Genomic DNA, 22,283 nt, shown 5'->3' on the forward strand with positions numbered 1-22,283 from the left:
ACTCGATTGGGATTTCAAAACTATGTACTTAAAATTTTGTGGTTTGTTTTTCAACGGACGACAAACCACCTATATAAGTATCTGAAAAAAGGAATATCAAACCAAAAATAATAAAATGCTCATAACCTTTCAGCACTCATTAAAAAAAAACAATAATAAAAGCAATATGAATTAAAAAAAAAAACAATTTGAAATTTAAAACAAAAATATCATTTGGTAATCGTTATGAAAACACATTTAACATGTTTCATATCAACAAAGGCGTAATGATTAGACGTCACCCATTATTAGGGACAGTCGGTTTTGCAACTTAGTAAATTACAGACTTGCAGACGAAACTATTTGGTCTGATGGTACCGAAGTGACAGAATGGCTAAAACGACATTCACACAGTGCCGATTATGGCTCCCGTTTATTATCAGACAGCTCTAAAACACTAAAAGCTAAACAATAGGATTTCTATTCTGAAGGATCGGGAATGTCTTGTAATCCTGAACAAAGTCGTATACATGCGTAACAGATTCCTACGGATCAGGAAAGGTCAAGTGAGGTCGAATGCGAACCGTCTTTGCCGAAACCATTCCGGAACAGTCTAGTTATAAATACGATATTCGACAATGATAAACTATTGAGTCCTAACAATTACAGAACACGATACGATTGAGTCTAGACAAAGCAGTTTGCAATGACCATAATGCGACCGTTTTCTTACGGATATTTTCCCTCAGAGTCAGTGCACAATTTCGGCTGGAAATGGCTGAATTAGGTAGAATCGTGAAAAATATCTCACTGTTAACGTGCTTAAATAATTGTTTAAAAAAATATTATAAAAGTTTGAATTTCCAACCCCGATTCAAAGGACTTGTGACCACGCCTAAGCCATGTTTAGTGTAAAGTGTTCACCCCGGTATATATAGTCTACGCATTTGTGTACAATAAAATATAAATTATTAGGAAAAAAAGTATTTTATTTACTAGTATGATTAATCAATGATGCTAATTTAAATCAATGAAATATCTGTAAGAATGATCAGAATGATCAATTCAATATAACGAAGACAGCAATATTCCATCAGGGAACCGATTAGTCGAGTATGGTTTTTGGTATTCGATACTCTGTACAATTGATCAATAATCTAATTTTCGTGTATTGTTGACGTCCCTACATTATTTGGATCATTAAATTTAGTTTAAGCTCTGGATGTTCTAAGTGTATTTTGGAAAGTTTAACACTGGAAAACCACAAGTGTTTCTTATTTTTTATAAAAAATTGACACATAATACATTATGGTTGTCATACTAATGTACATTTTCTACTGGTCTAAAGTAGGATGAAGATTTATAAGAACGTAACCAAATCAAAACATAAATATTGCTGCGGCTATAAACTATAGATATTAAAATGCACAGCAGTTGGTTCACACTTTTGATTAAAATAGCATTTACTCTTCTATTCGTATATATAATGCTTGTAGAAATATTAATAGTATACTTACAAATAGCTGTTAGGTTGAATACATTCTTTCCTTAAAAGAAAATAAATATGTAATACGGTAAAATAGTGCATCCATCTGTATTTCTTATCCTTGGGTTTTTGTTGCATTCGAATTACTCTTGTCTGCATTGATAATGTTCTATGTGATACTTCATTGCTTTAAATTAATTTTGAACCAAATATAAAAAAGAAGATGTGGTATGATTGCCAATCAGACAACTGTCCACAAGAGACCAAAATGACACAGAAATTAACAATTATAGGTCATCGTACGTTACAGTGACAATAAATAGAGAATTAGTGTTTGCAAAGCAAAACATAAATAGCATTTTATAAAGAGCATGCCCGACGAGCTAATACTTTGTGTGTTTCTTTGTTGCTTATGACGTGGCTATGTACTTACGCATCCTCTCATTGTGTTATTGTGTCATGGTAATTTTTCGTTTATATATTTGTTTGCTTTTATAGTGATTAAGCTAATAACACGATGTTTACTGCTGTACCTCTATTTTTGACATATGTAAATACCAAAGAACTGAACTGCAGCATATGCATTTTATGGTGCCCTTGATGACCAACAATTAAACTCAAGTTTTAACAAAACAGCGCACAAAATTACAATATTCCTGTTCTTGAAATAGATCAAACTCAAACTTCAAAGCTTTCCGAAACCTGTTAATAGACTACTTAATTAATTGAATAGCAATCACAATTCACACTGTATATGAAATATCAAGTTTAACGTCTTCTTTGTTTTAAATGTGGTATTCTATAAAACATACTTTTGATTTTTCAATGGACACTGCTTATTATTTAAAAACAGATCTAATTGAGATTAAATTGTATCGTACTGTATCTAAGGGATGTAAGGTGTAACATATATCAATTGTTTGATGTGAAACAAACTTTATCAGCGTTTTGCTAATACATGTATTATGTCCCGTCTTCTTGTCGGGAACCAAGCGAATAAATTCCAACCCTCTCATCATTAATGCAAATATAAAAACTCGCGGAACAAAAACGAAATTGTGAAAAATACAGAGAAAATATATATAAAAAAAAAGATGTGGTATGATTTCCAACGAGAAAACTCTCCACAAGATACCAAATGACACAGAAAGTAACAACTATGGGTAACCGTATGGCCTTCAACAATGAGCAAACCGCATAGTCAGCTATAAAAGACTCAGAAATGACAAATGTAAAACAATTCAAACAAGAAAACTAACGGCCTAATGTATGTTCAAAAAAATAACGAAAACAATTATGTATTACATCAACAAACGACAACCACTGAATGACAGGCACATACATACAGAATGTGGCGGGGTTAAACAGGTTAGCGGGATCCCCCATAACCTGGGACAGTTGGATTACAGTACAACATAAGAACAAACTATAAAAATCAGTTGAAAAAGGCTTAACTCATCAGATGAAAACAAATAGAAATATATCTAACAAAAACACAGAGTGACGTGGCCGGGAACTTGTTTATCCCAACAACAAAAAGACACTGCGTAAAGGTCTGAGGGTACTCGCAGGTATAGAAAGCTAGCTCAAACCCGCTTACAACTAATAAAAAAGATGTGCATCGAATGAAATTTGCAAAATTTGAGAGTAGTATGTAATTCATGTGTACGACTTTTCTTATTGTTCATATAGAAAATTATGTGCTTTATCATTTTTACGGATGTATTTTCTAAACGCAATCATTTTGCTTGATTTTTTTTTTTTTGCTACATGAAGGGAGATAACTCAAATGAAGTAATTTTTATATCAGAATCAGTTATGAATTTACATTTTAAAAAATTGAAGCAAGAAAACAAGTCCGGTGACCCAATGTTTTTCTTAATCTAAAAGCATTTTATAAGACCGATCTCGCATTTTATCTTAAAATTCTATAATGTAATTTTTCTTTTTATCACACAAAATTGGAGTTTCCGTGTATAATCTTTACAAAATCTGATAATTTTGCTCAACCTGTAGCATGCCAAAAATATTTTTTTATATATATTTTTGAAAAAACAATGATAAAAACTACATTTTGACAAATTATTAAATTCTATAAATTTAAATTTAGTCACCCTATTCACCTTAAGGTACAAAAATGTCTGATCGATCGCTTATATTGAGAATATAGCTAATTCTGTAAACTAACATATTTTAAAAAGCAATTAATTTTCTCTGGGACAAAAACAAAGCAAATATATGCAGTCCAGAATCGTCTCTTGAATAACTTTACAAGTCTACAAGTTTCCCACGACATCAAATGAAAGGGGTTAAGAAAAATGTGTCGAAATTAATTTGTTTAGACTCACGCATTTGCAAACAGTCATTTAATAAATGCATTATATCAAAAAACAAATTCCTGTACATTAATGCAAGAAATAATGATGTAATTGACTACAGTTATATATTTATATAAACATGTCTAAATTGAGAACAACGTTCAAACCTATGATAGTGCTGGATAAAAACCGCAATTTTTATACGTGTGCATGTAACAAATTTCGTTGTAGAAGGGTCTAAATACAGCTATATAGACAATAACTGTTTAGTGTCTTTAAATATCAGCTGTATCTGTACGAGGCTAGGAAACAAGGTGTATGCGAGCTTTTAGCGAGCTACTACACCTGTTTCGAGCAGAGTACAAATACAGCTGATATTTAAAGACACTAAACAGTTATTGTCTTTATCCTGCAATTAATTCTGTATATTGTTTGTGCTTTGAAAGACACAAAAACTAACATATTTAGTATCTATTTTCGATTTGTAATTCCTTGAGGCCCGCGTAATAATATCAAAATCACACATTACGCTGAAGACGGGTTCGCAAAAAAAAGAATCTCGAATGGTCAACAATAATACATCGCTCAAGGTGAATAAATATCTATTTTAACATAACAACTAATTTCAACAGTAAAAACAAATAACAAAACATTGTCCAATTTGAAACAGAAGTGTAAGAGTTGTCCTACGCTTCAGACTTGACATTCACTAAACAAGCATGCTGAAATTGACATGGTTGATTTTTTAACACAATCATACACATTAATGTTTTGAAATCGACAATTGTCATCGTCATTGGAATGCAACTGGAATACACATTCTGAGGTCACACAGGTTCAAACAATACTCAGTCTGGCAGTGGGCGGAGCTTTACAGCGATATCTGTAAAGTATACAGATACAGCATAGCGATATCTGTAGGGCTGTATCTGTATAGTAGGACACCCAATTGCAGGATAAATATATATAAAATTATATAACAAGATATTTTTCTGTCTATTTTGTTTGCTACCAGTCTCATTTAAGTATTGATTAATTTTTTAAGCCTTTATGTATCTAAAGTGTATGGACCATAGTCACAATTAATGATCTATTTAATTTCTTTCGGAACTTACCCACAGTCTGAACATCTATATAGGCATCCATGTTGTGGATATTCTTTTTTTTTGACTGGTGAACATCCACTAAAATAAAAAAAAGATTGTTTCACCATTTTCGAAAAACAATAAATGTCTTTAAAAACTTCTTCTTGCCAATTTCTGTTTGAATGTATAGGAGATATATTAATTATATTTCTTTTAACAATTATATATTTTTTCAATATATAGAAAACCTGCTTATTTTAAAAAAGAGACAGAGTTATGTATGATTTTTTTACCAATGAAAGTAGAATGAAGAAAAGATAAGAAATCTCTGAGATATTATGATATATGCTGAATATGAAAGTTAAATGTTAAGGTTTTTTTCACACAACTAATTCCTTATTTAAATATTAAAAAACGAGATACGGACTGATGTATGACTTTTATTATCAATGAAAGTAAAATAGTGTTGTAAAGTTTACAAAACTATGAGTTGTTATGACATATGGGTGGATATATAAGTATAAGGTGTATTATTTTTCTTTTTTCACATATTAAAGTTAAAAATGAATTAGTGCGGTAATAAAATGACTTGCGAAAAGTCAAACTGTGTCTTTAATTTTATTGTAGACTATTGTCCTCATTAAACATGCTTCCCTTTTTTCAATTTTAGTTAGTGAAAATAGCATTTCTATACCATGTATACTGAGATCTACAAATACAATGTATATGAAACATACTTAATTTTCTACTTCTGTTCACAGATGTCTTTAGACAGATTTGTCCTTCATTTTTTAATAAAAAGTATAATTGATTGATTTAAATCTCCAACAGTTTTGAGACCCAGGGTACTTGTGTATACGAAATGCGCAACTAACGAACTTAAACAGTTATCCTGATATTTCTCTGAGATGACGCTTTGGAGAAGGGTAAATATACAGATGTTGTCATACAGCTTAAAAAAATCGACGAAAGAAAAAAGACTACATTATAGAAAATAAGAGACGAAACCTAAAAGTTGAAGAATTTTCATGACATAAAAAATAGTGTTACTCTTATTAGTTATCTTGTTAGTCCGTTTCGATTTGAAGTAAAAACACCTGATAATTTTATAAGGCAATCAAAGGTCATAAAGAAAACAATTGGAAGCGAAATAATAATCCTTTGTTGATTTGTTTTAGAAATATATTTCGGTTAAGTATTCATAGTAATGATCATTAGTTACTACCTTTAGATAAATAGTTTATACTGTCAATATAAAGAATGGCTTGGTGATGGAGATCTCTGGACCAAGACATTCCGGTTGTTTACTCAAAGCTTGAAATAATTGTTTTCATTTTTAAATAGTTTGACACTATGAATAAACATTAAGATATTTTTTACGGTCATTCGCGGTTTTCGAAAACATAAATTTGGATATTTACCTTAAAGTATATGAACCGATTAGTTGCCTGATGTCATCCACAGTAACTGCTTTACTATCGAAGGATATCTTTGGAAACTCGGGAAGAGAGTCAATATCTAGTTTGCTGATCTCTTCTTTCATCTTATTAATCTGTTGTACCATAGTTTCATCCGGTCTGGCGTTATCTAGATCCAGTCTTCTTCTATCTAAGTTCTGTCCAGCAACAAGTGTTGATTTAGCAGCAGATAAAATATTCATGAGTTTATTTTTCTCCTTCGTTGATTGTTCTTTTACTAAAGCAATCATCTGAGAAACAGATTTATCAACCATGCGTTTAATATTGTTGCTTTGGTCGGTGATAGCTTTTATGACAGATTGTACATCATTATCAAACGATTTCAAGCTATCCTCTATTTTCGTGATATTTTGATTTGCTTCATTGGTTTTGTCCCGAATTTGCTTTTCGTTTTCCCCTCGTAATTGAGCAATTACATCGACCAATTTAGAAAATTTATGACCATTGTGGTTTCCTGTCACACAACTTGTACATACTGGTACATTGCATGTATTACACATTAGGTTGAGTTCTTCTTTGTGTTGACTACATCTAGATTTACCTTCCGGGATGAGTTCCGACGCGTTTTGAAACTGGTGGTTTGTCGATATCTTCTGCCTTTTATGCAGCGACTTACAATTTTCACAATAATATTGCTCACAATCCAAGCAATATTGTGATCCAGGGGCACTCACACAAATTTCACATGTTTTAGATGCAGCCTGAGCCATGTCGTACTGATATAAAACCACAGGTATGAAAGGTGATTGTATCACATGACAACAAATTTAAATTTAAATCAAGAACAATAACTAGTGTTTATGAATGACTTTTGTCATGTGCACTCTTTCTAAAAATAAACCAATAAAAAAAATATCATCTACAAATATTTACAAGATATTGAAAACTTTAAATGTATGTTTTACTAGGATTAAATAATATCTACCTAACTAAAGCAAATGGTCTTGTTTTAAAAAAAATTTATAGATGCCATATCAAATATCTAATCAGATAATACTTTAAATACATATATTAGCACACAATATAACACGAGCTACTTACAGTTTACACTTGTATACCTCGAAGTAAATAAAAAAGAATACAAAATGGTATACCAAACGCGCGTTTCGTCTTCAAAAGACACTTTACTGACGCTGAAATAAACCGTATGTAATGAAATATTTCGGTGCATACTGTTTTGTCTTGTTGTTTTCCAAAGACCACATCTGCCATTAATGCTCCTCTGTTTCAAAAGAATTTGCGGAACCTGAAATCCTACATTTGAAAATGCCTTTACCAAATCAGGAATATGATAGTTTTCCATTCATTAGATGTGTTTTATTATTTATTTTTGCCATTTGATTATTGACTTTCCGGTTTAAATTTTCCCTGGAGGTCAGTTTTTTTGTGACTTCAATAATATTTTTTGGAAAGCAATCAAGTATATGTCATATGCAGAAACATAACTCATTGAATATTGTTATAAATACATATTAAAAGAAAGATACAAAAAAGAACCCACCATTTTTTACATAGGAAAATGACTGTAACAAGTCAGGACAATAACAGTTGTTAACAAATCCATTTGATGTGTTTTAGCTTTTGATTTTGCCAATTTGGTTGAGGATGCTCCGTTTCGAATTTTCTACAGAATCGGTTTTTTGATTAGTTTACCTTTTTAAAACAAAGGGTTGTGCTTAACAATGGCTACAATTTGCCCGAGTCAGTTCATAACTCAACTTCATTCTTATTATGATAATGACTATCAATATTTATATACAATTAAAAAGATAAGAAATTAACATATCCGGCCCGGTGACATTATCTGGAATATTTTTTTTTTTTGGACAATTAGTAATTTTGTGATTATTGTTAATGGCCCTACACGTATTATTTACAAATGAGTGTTGTTGTGGTGCAAACAACTACAGCGTCAGGCTCATCAGTATACTTAGGGTACATTATATTACTTAAAGGTTAAATACATACTATTTACGACTGATGTGCTTGTCATTAGACAGTGCAACGTTTTTTTTCTTTAAATATTGTTATGAAATATCTATCGAAGAAAGAAAAGCGATTTACAAAAATGTAATAGCATGTCGAATAGTATTCTATACAACACGTCTTAATAATTATGTCTAGATATGATTTAAAACTACATAATGTCGTCATCTTGGTACTAAAGGAACATATGCAAATATTTGAAAAACTGTGTTTCTAACAAAGTATTTGAAAAATAAAAAAATTGAAAAAAAGAATGAACATAGACAAATTAACATGAAATAACTTCAAAGCCATTTATTACTGATCATAATCATGACACCCGTCTTTTTAGTTTAACGTATGCATACGTCAGATAAATTCAAATAAACCACAACTTTTTATTTTCATAAAGAAAGTGAATAATTCAAAATCATTAGCAACATGCATAAGTTATGTTACCTTCTGATATTTTCTGCTTGGTGAAAACTGCACGTGAATCCCTGGGCTTTAAACAAGTGTCGGCTTTCTTCAAACGTTTTGCCAAATACAGCTTAGGTAATCTATTCCTGAAGTAGAAAAGCCTTAGTTTTTTTAAAAATTCAAAGTTTTGTTAACAGTCAATTTAACTGTTTACATAGGAATGTTATGGCAAATTGTAGCCATTGTTAAGCACAACCCTTTGTTTTACAGTCATTTTCCTATGTAATTATGAACATATCAATGATAACTCAAATCAACACAGAAGTTCTGACTACTGGGCTGGTGATACCCTCGGGGAAATAAATCTTCACCAGCAGTGGCATCGACCCAGTGGTTACAAATAAACTCATCAATACCAGGATTAAAATTTTAAATTTACGCCAGACGCGCGTTTCGTCTACAAAAGACTCATCAGTGACGCTCGAATCAAAAAATGTTTAAAAGGCCAAATAGAGAACGAAGTTGAAGAGCATTGAGGACCAAACATTCCTAAACGTTTTACCAAATACAGCTTAGGTATTCTATTCCTGAGGTAGAAAAGCCTTAGTGTTTCAACAATTCTAAGTTTTGTTAAGAGTTAACCAGCTTTCTTGTATTCTGACATTTCATCACGTGCGATAGATATAGCCTTTGAAATATAATTACACTACGATTTATCATAAAAAAATATAAACAAAAGGAAATTTTGTCACAACATCCTGTTATACAATAAAATTTCCTTTATTTTACAATATACGTAGAACTGTAAGTTTAATCGAGTATATAATTAAGACATGTTAATGACACATTCATATCATAATAAAATTAACGGTACCAATTTTCTTGCACCAGATGCGCATTTCGACAATACATGTCTCTTCAGTGATGCTCGTGGCCAAAATATTTGAAATCCAAAGCTTATATAAAAGATGAAGAGCTATAATCCGAAAGGTCCCAAACGTATAGCCAAATCCGTGAAAGGAATCAGAGCTTTGCATGAGGGAGATACATTCCTTAATTTATAATAATTTCTAATATTTTGTAACAGCAAATTTTTATAACACAAAAAATCCGTATTTTCATGCCAGTACCGAAGTACTGGCACAATAATAGTTTTAAAAGGATAAATGACACAATAATAGGTTTAAAAGGATATAAGTTTGCATGTTATATTAGTGAAATCAGAACTGTATATGTTGCTGTGGAAATGCAGGAACCGACAAAGTAACATTTCATTTTTCATTCTTTACCATTGGTTTAAGATTTGACGTAATTGAAAGTAATACATGTTATATGTTTGTGCATATTTTCAGTAGCCTTCACTGCCTGGAACGAAGGTGGGAACGTTTCCTCTGACAAAGTGATAAAATTCAACAAAGTTAAGACATCTACTTGAATAGTAGATGGTCTGTACATTATTACTGTGACAGTCAATTCTGAAACATTGTACGTACGATTCAGAATTTGAAATTTATAAAAATAATATTCCTCTATCTCGAGTTTACATTCAAGGAAAATATGGCAAAAAAGACCAAAGTGGAACCAACCAGTGTAGTGTCGACTGGGTTACAAAGGGGGATACAGTCAGTGAAGGTTCACGCGAAACAATTCATGTTGAGATGGGTTGGTCAACATTATCTATTATTGAAATTTAATTCACTTAGCTATATTATGCGATGTGTCGATGTAAGGCAAATTTCAACATACTCATTTGTTCTGATATTTTTATCTGCTATATATTGTCAAAATATATTTGTTTTTACCAACTGTATCTATTGATCTATAGGTCTGTCTTTATTTCTGGTCAAGTGTTCAATTTTTCTAAAACAATGTAGAACGATTTCTTGAATATTACGGTTTAAAGTCTATCTGGAAATCTTATAAGATAAGCACACACCTATCATTATGCAGTAAGCTATCATTTCAGTCAATGTTGTTGTACATTGGAATTGCATATAGTCATACTAAATGTTGACTTCTGGATGTTTTTGAATATTCATGTCGTTGGATTGCTTGATACACGTATGCCACACATCTTTTACTCATGTACTGAAATATTAACTAGTGTGAGTTTGGTATTGTTGTTATACTTTTTAAATATAAGAATGCTTTAATTTAATAGATGCATAATGTTAAAACCAATGTGATCAAGTTTAGGAATCAAGAAAGGGCTTGAAACTTAACTCTACTTCTCATTGGTCGTCATCTTTTATACGATTTTAAAATTATTAGGTGAAAAAGCTAATCTTCAAAACAGATGTTGTATACGTGGATGTATTGTTATGTTATAGGAATAGGCCGAGTCAGAATTTTAAGACGATGGATTATTTCATTGTTCGTACCCCAAAATTAAAACAACGTCACGTCATTGACTGAATTTCAATTGCGTAGGACGTTTCTAACCAATCACATTTTGGTGTAAACTTTTCAAAATATTACATAGAATGCATTAGATTCGGAAACCACGAAGTTCGAGTTTGATTTTTGTATAATATTATGTATCCTCGCATCTACATGTTCCTTTACGAAAGCATGGTGTTTGGCATTATCAGTTTTGATATGAGAACATATCGCTGTTACTGAAATCAGCATTATTTTGTTATGTCTGAACATTCTTAAGCGCATAATTTACTCACAGCAACCTGAGTCAATTCCGGAACTTAAAAGACTGTCTCGTGTCTCCCAAATGCTTATCATGATATCTCTCTTGGACACCAATAAATAAAACAAAATCTTGTAGTTACATCATCGCATTTCAGAAAAGACCAAGAAGATCATATTTGACAAAACCATTTGATTCCCAATGAATAGTATCTGTGAAGATTCAAGGATGGGGAAATGTACTATGAAGTATGATCAATCTGGTAAAGCTAAAATGTGTGTAGCGTACACAACCTTGGAACTGAAATTAACAGATGTATACTATCACTGTGTATGCGAAATATAATCTACGATGAAACCTACTTTTTGTGACAATGTAAACACATAGAACAGGGAAAGAGAAAAACTTGAATTGAGCATTCATTTCTAATTATTTATATCAGCACTACAAATCTTAAACATGTGAAGTAGGTGTAAAATCAAAGTGTGAATTGTGTCCACTATCGGGCGGTGCAATGAACATTCTAATGCAATTTGGATGTAACAATTTTTTTCATTGGCTAAAAGTTGCCGTCAAATCCACAGTTGACAAGGCGTAACTAAGGAGGGACCCGCCATTTTAAATTGATGAATCAACAAATGTTCGATTACTACTATATAATCGAAAATAAAACAACACCTACCTCGAATTCGCCGTTTTAATGTAATTTTATCCGAATTTGAATCGTACAGGTAACGTAATAAACTCCAGTTTGTAAGTTTTCATTTGTATGACGTCACGTTTAGCCATGACGTCTTTGTACCAAAATCATTCGGATTGTTTTTTATTTGACAAATTTAGACAGTTTTATCGTATTTTTTCTTTTTGTAATGCATTAGAATCGGAATAACAGTACTGTAGTTGAAGAGTTGCCACCGTGAATTTTGATTTGACGGTCGCAAATCTCCGTTTTACTGTCTCCGCTACGGGTCGCCAGTAAAACTGCATTTGTGACCGTCAAATCTACAATTGACGGTGGCAACTCTTCAAACAACAGTACTGTTATTCCTTAATTACCATGTATTAATTTGATAATGGAATATCTAAGGACTTTAATTTCTTTCTTTTTCATAATGACCATTTGATAAAAACTGCTTATTTTAGAATTAACTCCCCGAAGGACTTTCGATATTGGCCGGAATTGGATTGATTAACAAACTTCAGATTTTTACACCTTTAAAAGAATGGAAATGGTATATACTTAATAATTATAAATGCCCATTAAAAAAAACAAGAGTAAATACTGTTCAATAGTCATAAATCGATTCCGCGAAAAAAAAAATCCGGTTCACAAACCAAAACCGAGTGAAAAACCGTCAACTATAAGGGGAAAACAACAGAACAACAGAAACACTGAACTGCTACAAAAACTAACGCCAACAAACATAGAAACGGAATATTTGGTTTCAACTGCCACATATTGGTGAGTTGAACCTTGTTTTCTGGCTAGCCAAACCTCTCGCTTATATGTCAATGTTAAAAATACCGCTGAAGTGACACCATTACGTGACAGGAATACAGTACAAATGAAGTCCAGCGAAATACATAAATAATAGTTATCAAAAGTACCAGGATTATAATTTTATACGCCAGACGCGCGTTTCGTCTACATAAGACTCATCAGTGACGCTCAGATCAAAATAGTTAAAAAGCCAAACAAATACAAAGTTGAAGAGCATTGAGGACCCAAAATTCCAAAAAGTTAGGTAATCTAAAATAAGATTTGACAACTATCTGATGCATGAATGGTTGTAATGCATAGACACTGATTTCAGATACTTTGTTGCAATCGGCAATCTTATAACTTTATCTTAGGCTAAGGTAATCTACTCCTGGGGTAAGAAAATCCTTAGTTTTTCGAAAAATTCAATAATATAATACTACATAACAACATGTACACCACAACATGACAACGGACAAACTTCCATTAATTTACGACAGTACAACAATGCAATAAACTACAAAAGAATTAAATGTGGGTGAAATGAATGAAGCAACGCAGCAAAATCACACACACACATAATTTTTTATCAAATACCTCGCCACACTCTAGTGATAATTTTGGTGGATACACTTGTATATACTATCTACAAAGATCATAAATCTGCAGTTCCGGAACAAAACTGACAATTTTCGTTACAACTTTAGTCGTTCGTAATTGATACAACGTTGCATTGACGAAATAAAATAAAGGCTATTTCATGTGACTGTTACCCCGCACTACGAAGTAACTGTTCCTTTTGGTTTCCAGACTTGACGTTTGATTGAAATCTAACTTTGATATATGGCCACATAAACTACATATTAACATCCTGATCGATTATATCAAAACGCGTGAGAGCATCTACCTCAAGATGATCAATGGCACAAGATATGAATAAACATGACAGTAATAACATGATCTTCAAACTCAGATATCCTAATTTAATTATTGCAGATGCAACAGGAAAAACAGATCAAAATCTACTGAACATAATAGAAAACTCTGCAGTGTTGAAAAGGCATTATGCACATCAGACAAATTTCGGTTACATATGCATTTGATAACCAAAACAATTAAGTTAAATGATAATCGAGAATGGATCATTATTGGTTGTATAGGATGTTATTAAGTGTCCAGACTTGGCATAAAAACAACCGGCTCAACATTCTGAAGAGGTAAACACAATGAAGAACATGTACCTTTTTTTTTTAGAATATTTAATTCGTAGTGTTGGATCACAGTGGGCTCCTGTAAGTTTTGCATGGTGGATACAAGGAGTCAAACTTGGAAACCAAAAAGAAATGGAACCGATAGTAGACATTAACAAAATTCGTCACTAGTTCTTCCTACAAAATGATACAAGACAAAAGTATAGTTATATTTATTTTTTTCATAACTTTTTCTTGTATAGCTGATAAAACATAGCTCAGTAGTAGTGATTTGGAATGTCGTTTCAGGTCCTATTGTCATTATTTAAAAAATATTAAAAAATATGTGATAACCACAGATAATGAGACGAAAACCAAAAGGCAAGCATACCAGAAAGACAACTTAGGGGCAATATACAGTCTCAATCAATTGATAGAATAAAGAAGTGCATTCTAGTGTTGAAAAGTATAACTATTTTAAAATTGCAAGATTTCAAGTATTGTATTCTTTTTTTATGACAATTGAATTAGGAAAATGCTGTTATTAAATCTGGAATGGGACAGTTGTTTATGAAATAAAATGTTGACGTAGCTGCAGCAGGTCCAGAAAAGAGATGTCGATCAGATAAACTAAACATCGATTTAAGAAACAATTTGAAAGACATCCATTAGACATGTTAAAGGGGCTTTTATTTGGTCGTCGAGTTGCAATTTTATTTCATTACGAAATCATAATTGGGCGTCGATTAGAGTATTACATATATATATGGTATAAGGTGATTTGTGTTAAAAGATCGATCTATATTAAATGATTTTGAGACAATTATTTAAACGGATGTTGAAGATGGAAGTTTTAAACAACCTAGACTGGATATACAGCACTTGCACGGTCGGTGGAGGTGTGGAGCTGTCATGTTATTACCTATTACCTGCTAGTAGTCTTTTTATTGTTATTTTATGTTGATTTTGTCATTTTGCTTAATTTCTTTTGGAACATTTTCTAGCTTCGTACTCGGACTTCTTTTAACGGGTTTGGTCTTGTGAGAATTGCTGTGCGTTCGTTTTTTTCTTATAAGGTAGAGGTATAAAGGGAAGGCACTAGATCTATTTAAAAAACAAACTGTGAATGTCGCTGATTTTGTTAGCTATACAGTTCTGTGTGTGTCCTTTTTTGTTTATATGTGCCACAGTTTATTGTGGCGTCCATTTCCCTGAACTAATATACATTATTGTTCAATTTGTTCATTTTTTCCTCTTGTTAATGACGTCTTTACAGTAAAACCATTGGATGTTGGATTGGTACTGGTTGCTATTTTAGTCGCAGATGCATGATTTATTTTGTTCTTTGTGAATTCGAGCTAACTCTCAGTAGCTGTGAGTACTCTCAGAACATATTTTATATCTTGATGTTGGAATGTATAAATACCCTGACACATTCGGTCGGCTTTTTTTAAGTTATCTATCTTTCTGCTTTGTGTTTATCTGATAAGCTAATCCCTTTCCAACTGCTTTTCATCTCACCTGTTTCAAGTGATACCCTTGGGGACTAACAGTCCACAAGTAGAGGCATTGACCCAGTGGTAGTAATAACATTAACGGTACCAATTTTTCTGCACCAGATGCACATTTCGACAAAACATGTCTCTTCAGTGATGCTCGTGGCCAAAATATTAGAAATCCAAAGTTTATATAAAAGATGAAGAGCTATAATCCAAAAGGTCCAAAAAGTATAGCCAAATCCGTGAAAGGAATCAGAGCTTGCATGAGGGAGATACATTCCTTAATTTATGAAATTTTTCTAACAATTTGTAACAGCATATTTTAATAGCACAAACAATCCGTATTTTCATGCCAGTACCGAAGTACTAGCTACAAGGCTGGTGATGGCATGAAAATACGGATTTTTTGTGGTATTAAAATTTGCTATACTTTTTGGACCTTTTAGATTATAGCTCTTCATCTTTTATATAAACTTTGGATTTCAAATATTTTTGCTACGAGAATCACTGAAGAGACATGTTTTGTCGAAATGCGCATCTGGTGCAGAAAAGTTGGTACCGTTAATGTTATTCCAAACGAGCCAAATAACATTTTCTGGTCACTTGGCACCCGTCGTCCGTTAACTTTGAAAAAAATCTTCCTCTCGGAATTACTTAAATTTACTAAATTAAACCAATCTTACCTAAATCATTCTTAGGGTATCTAGTTAAAAACAATATCAGATGATTCCGCCCAGCAAACCAAGATGAACATTATGGCTTAAAAAAGAACATGGAAGTAAAATGCAGTTTTTGACATGAAAATAAAACATCAAAATTTAACTGCCCTGGTATTTTGAAACGCATTTAAAAACCATCTGTAAGTTTACTTCCCCTGAATGGGTAGTTTTCAATTTTGCAGTTTTGATTATTATTTTGATTATTATTAGAGATAGAGACTGTAAACTATAAACAGCAATAATGTTCAGTAAAGTATGATCTACAAATAAGTCAACTTGACAAAAATGGTCAATTTATATTTAAATGAGTTATTGCCCTTTATAGGTTAATAACAGTGTTTTGTTAATTTTCGAAATCTTTTACAAAAATCTTCTCCTCTGAAACTACCGAGACAATCAGCATATTTGGTATATAGTTTCAAAAATATATCCGATGACTCCGCCTTCCAATCAACATGGCTGACATGTCATAAAATAAATCATAGATGTATTAAAAAGTTTTGTCTACCGGTATTATTTTTGAACCGTTATAAATAGGGAAAATCTCAAAGGAGCAAAAGTGTTCAGATTTATCTATGATGAGTTTATTATGTCATGCAGTCTATTTTCAATTACATTGTGTGAATGCATCCTTTGCTTGATATATACATAGATCTAATTGAGCGATACCGACTCTATAGAGACTATAGTTAAAGATTTTCAATATGCTTTACTGATCCACCACTGTCCAAGGTTAGGGGAGGGTTAACACCTTTAAACAAGTTAAACCTCGCCACATCTTAGTTAGGAGCATGTCAATTCAATGGTTGTCGATTGTTAATGCATGTAATATTTGTTTTTCGTTGATAATTTTGACATAAATCAGGCCGTTAGTTTTTTCGTTTTGATTGGGGTTGTTTTATGTGTAGAATGCTGAACGATGATCTATCATTTTTGTCCTTGTGGTTATGTTGTATCATTGGTGGTCATACTACATCATGTACATTTTCTTATTCGTATATAATTTAAGGGACCAGTTGTAGATCCCTTACGGCTGCATAATTTTCTCGCCTAGTCTAATATCAATTGATGTCATTGAGCTGTTTTCTACACTTTAATCAGTTTGTTGTTTCCTCGATACAAATCCTTTCTCAATTTTTTTTAAAATATGTATAAAAACAGATCTTCGATTGATGTATTTTTTTTTTCTTTATCCATTCAACTAGACTACTGATAAAAACTATTAATTATCATGGCATTGAAGTAACTAATATGACCTCAATATTTGTCTTTAATTTCGTAGTAAACTAAAAAGTTCACATCGTAATTTCGAAATCCTTGGTTCCTTTTTGTGAACCCCTAAACAAATGACCTTGATAATGAAAAACACCCGGATGTTTTACTGTAATGGCCGGGTTGTTGTCTCTTTGACATATTCCCTATTTTCATTTTCCATTTTAACTTTTTATCATGGATATGTGAAAACAGAAATCTATACTGATCTCTAAAATCATTGGAAACATGCTTTTATATACTTCTGGTTTTACTCAAATCAGCCAATTATTTTTTGAGTTCTTGGAGTCCAATGCTTTTAAAAATGTGATTGATTGATTTAATTATCCGTTTGTTCTGAACCGAGGGTATGTGTGTATTCAAAATGCTCATGAAATAAACACTCGTTTAACTCTCGACAACGCACACTTTATTGTAAATTCAAAAGCATATATATATAAACTATAATAAGTGGTTTTTTTTTTGTGGAGCCGTCAACAAAAAAGCTAACAAAAATACCGAACCACATAAGTGAATTCAAATTCGCCAGGAAAAAAAACAAATAAAAACAGCATTTTCAACCATTAGAACGAGCGGAAAACAACTCTCTTATTATATATACAATTAAAAGCTACATCAACTGTAAGTTTCTAGAGATATAAATTTCAATGTTTTCTAGTTAATACGTTAAGAGAAATCACTACTGTACAACTGTTGATTATATATTGGAAAAATTTGCTGGTTTTGCTGTGTTGCCTCTTTTAAACTTCTTTGATAAAATCCATATAACTACAAGAAATACATATATTCGTTTAAAAATAATTATGCTTGAAATATTTTTGTTTTACTGTAAGAAATATTGATACAACCAAACCATACAAGAGTTTAAAAAGCATGATGTTTAAAGTACTTCCTGTTCACAAACTTTCTGCAAAATTTTTTTGTTTAATAAAGGCAACAGTAGTATACCGCTGTTCAAAACTCGTAAATATATAGACAAAATTGGGATAACAAACTAAAACTGAGGGAAACGCATTAAATATAAGAGGAGAACAACGACACAACATTAAAACGTAACATACACATAAACGGACTAAGCATTAGACAAAATCCGATGAGAATAACAAATATAACATCAAAACCAAATACATGAATTTGGGATAGAAAAGTACTGTGACACGTCTTATAGTAATGTGAATTCACACTCAAATATAAGAGAAAACAAACGACACAACGGAAACACAACGTTAAAATGTTACACACACAGAAACGAACTATAATATAACAATGACCATTTTCCTGACTTGGTGCAGGACATTTTTAACATTGTAGCAATATGGATTGACGTTCAACATACTATTTTAATCATCAAATATGAAAGTTGAAAGCCGGCTTTAGGTATTAACCAGAACAGGTGTCGAAATGGATCAGCATTTATTTTTCAACAGTCATGCACAAAGGCGTCTCAGAACTATCAAATTAATTATGTATAACCCTTTCAAAGATTGAGATTATCATAAAATAATTCAACGCGTTCAAACCATTTGTTTTCTCACAAATGCCGTATATGCATTGAAGATTCTGGTCCTTACTGACGTTTTTATATTAAAACAAATAAACTACTGAGTATCAACCATATTGGTTATCTAATGCAACAGCACAGATAAAGTATTTTAAACAATCAAAACCAATACCATATTTAATTTGATAAGCCCTTTAAGAAAGCTAGGTATAAGCCAATTAGAATTCTTTAAAACAAAATTTGTGATTTCTAGAATGAATCAGTGCATATGTAAAATATTTGAGTATAAAGACGTAAAAAAAAATTTGAGAAAACATATGCAATGCCAAAAAAATAAGTTTTGACAGGATGTACTGAATAGTAACTAAATAGAAACATAAACAATGTTTATGCTTTCGTCACTTGCAATTGTTAATTATGACAACATCTAATGATTTATATATGCTTTCATGTATACTTCATTTTTTGTAACAGCTCTGTTGTATATATTAATACATTGTAGTTTTGTTATATCTTTTAATTCTAAGAATAGAGCTATACTGAGCTTTCACTAAATTCGACATGTTTATTTTTTGTATGTCTTGATTTAAACAAATATTAGTTCAGCTTTATCAAGTTTTAAACTTAATTCTGTTCTTTGAAGATTCACTTAACATCGTTACAGTGAATTGTTAAAGACAATATATTACTTTGCTTTGTTTGCTTTTCCGTTCGAACGAGTATTTCCTATTTATATTAAGAGCACTTACCTAGGTAGTCCGGTGCATATACACAAACTACAAATGAAAAGGCACAAACAAACCTTTTATTGCAAATAACTGTAAACAAACACATTTCAATTATTTTAAGGTTAGTGTTATGACATTTGGAATTATTAAAAAATAATATGTCAACAAAACAAAGTAATGTAAAATATTTGTGGTTTTTATATAAACATGTATACCTTGTATACCGGCTTATCCAGCACGTTGAATACATTAATCGACAAAACTGTGTCATTGTGTATCCTGAAATGCTTTAAATGTATATATATTAAAAGTAATTCAAATGTTATAAACTGTTTAATTTGTTGTATAGTTTTACATTGATCATTATGAGCAATGTTGTTTTTAATGAGTTATACAGTAGAAACGTGCAGGCTTTTTAGTCACATATGTTCCCAAGGAGGATAATATGCAATAATACATAAGACGTTTGCTTTTATCTAACCGACATCAATGCATCATATTAAAGTGCATACATATTATCGAAGTAATTCAAATTTGTTTATCACAACTCACCAATACAATTGCTGATATGATAGTCTCAATAACTACTTGCATTATTTCCGATCTCAAATCAAAAATGAACAATAATATACGGACTGTAGTTATTAATTTTACTGTAATGAAATTTCGAGTACACTTACAGTTTTAATCTCTGTCATTTACATAACTAAATCAAATTGACACTCGCAAAATGAAATAGAATAGACAATGAAAACTGAAAACGTGTCACAGAGGCAATAACTCGACCAAGATTACAAATACGTCTTCGGCAATATAAGAAATCGTTGGTGGGCTTCAGCTGACCCTTTAACAGAATATATACTATATGATGTCCATTTCCACTAGTGTACATTTATTTTAGGGGTAAGCTGAAGCCCACCTCCAGATGCGAAATTATCTTGCTGTGTTAAAGACAAATTATTTCCCTTCGGCTGTTTTCTGCCCTTTGATTGGGTTGTTGTCTGTTATCGGCACTCAGTATATTTTGTGCTTTTAGTTTTTTACACATTTCCTATTTCCCTTCTTAATTTGAGTTCAGGAAAATGGACGCCATCAACTCCAAAACATACAAATGATCCACAATCAGAAAAAAACAACAACACAAGACTAATAATGGCTATCGGTTTCTTATTTGTATCAGGCTAGAATGTTGGTGAAATTGCAATCCTCCACCTATACCATTTACTCTACCAAAGTGGTACAAACAGCCTTATTCATAGTAAAAAGTCTAAGTCCGATGATAAAAAGGTTAAGAAGTAATCAAAATAACAATGATCAACTCAAAATTACTGACATACCTGCGACAGACACTAATTAAACCCTTTTGCGCGAACAGATACTACATCCACAAAATGTCATCTTATATGACTTTACAACAGTATCGTAAATGATTTCTTTGTGATAAAGTCTATTGAAAGGTTTTAATAATTTTTGGCGGAGAATGACAAAATTATTATGCTTTGTATAGAATACTACTTTAAAAGATGAGATATGCTAGACTTGAACGTATTAGATGTCTGTATATATCTAAAGAAAAGTACAGAAGTTGTGGTATGGTTGCCAATGAGACAACTCTTTTAAAAGAGACCAAATGACACTAAAATTAAGATCTATAAGTCACCGTACGGCCTTCAACAGTCACAAAAGCCCATACCGCAAAGTAAGCTATGAACGGCCCCGAAATGAAAAATGAGGAGTGGTCGGAGGGGTCCTGATCCCGAAATCCCAGACTTAAAAATATGAAATCCCGAGGTCCCGATTTTAGAAAAAATTAAATCCCGGCATCCCGAAATTCAAAAGAAGAATTCCCGGATCCCGAAAGGGTCAATCCCGAAATCCCGAGCTTAAAAATATCCGATCCCGACGTCCCGAAAAAGGTCCTGCCCCCTCACAAATGTAAAACAATTCAAACAAGACAACAAATGTAATAATTCATGTACAAAAAATGAACGAAAACAAATATGTCACACATCAACAAACGACAACCAATTAATTACAAGCTCCTGACTTTGGACAGGCACATACATATATAATATATAATATTGCGGGGTTAATCATGTAAGCGGGAATCCAACCCTCCCCAAAACCTGGACAGTGCTGTAAAAGTACAACATAAGAACGAACTATAAAAATCAGATGGATAAAGAAACAAATCCAAGTGGATGTGGCCAGGTACTTTTACATCCCCCCCCCCCCCAAAAAAAGACTAAGTACTGATCTGAGAATACTCGCAGCTGCTGACAGCTAGTTCAAACCACAAACAAATAATAGAAAAAAAAAACATACATCTAAGAGTAGATTATCAATCAGTACATATTCAACAGTCAATGGATTTAGTGTAAAGACGTCATAAACAGTCAGCTGATACAGGTATCGATAGATGTACATCAATGAATGTGTGTATGTTGATAACAGTATATTTAGTTTGCTTTTGATTTACTGATAACAAAATTATTATTAATACCCAGAAAAACAATATTCAA

The 22,283-nt window shown here is 31.9% G+C and overlaps 1 protein-coding gene across 1 annotated transcript in view; it reads left to right on the forward strand.

The window, feature by feature from the left end:
* LOC143053879 (uncharacterized) overlaps positions 1–14,464 on the forward strand; it is a 72,231-nt gene extending 57,767 nt beyond the window's left edge. Inside the window, exon 12 of the mRNA XM_076226670.1 lies at positions 14,402–14,464. Coding sequence (XP_076082785.1) covers positions 14,402–14,449 — 48 coding nt within the window. The 3' untranslated portion in view covers positions 14,450–14,464. The remainder of the gene's footprint in view (positions 1–14,401) is intronic.
* The last annotated feature ends 7,819 nt before the right edge of the window (positions 14,465–22,283 follow it).

This window comes from Mytilus galloprovincialis, chromosome 12 (assembly GCF_965363235.1).
Source record: "Mytilus galloprovincialis chromosome 12, xbMytGall1.hap1.1, whole genome shotgun sequence".
NCBI lineage: Eukaryota > Metazoa > Mollusca > Bivalvia > Mytilida > Mytilidae > Mytilus > Mytilus galloprovincialis.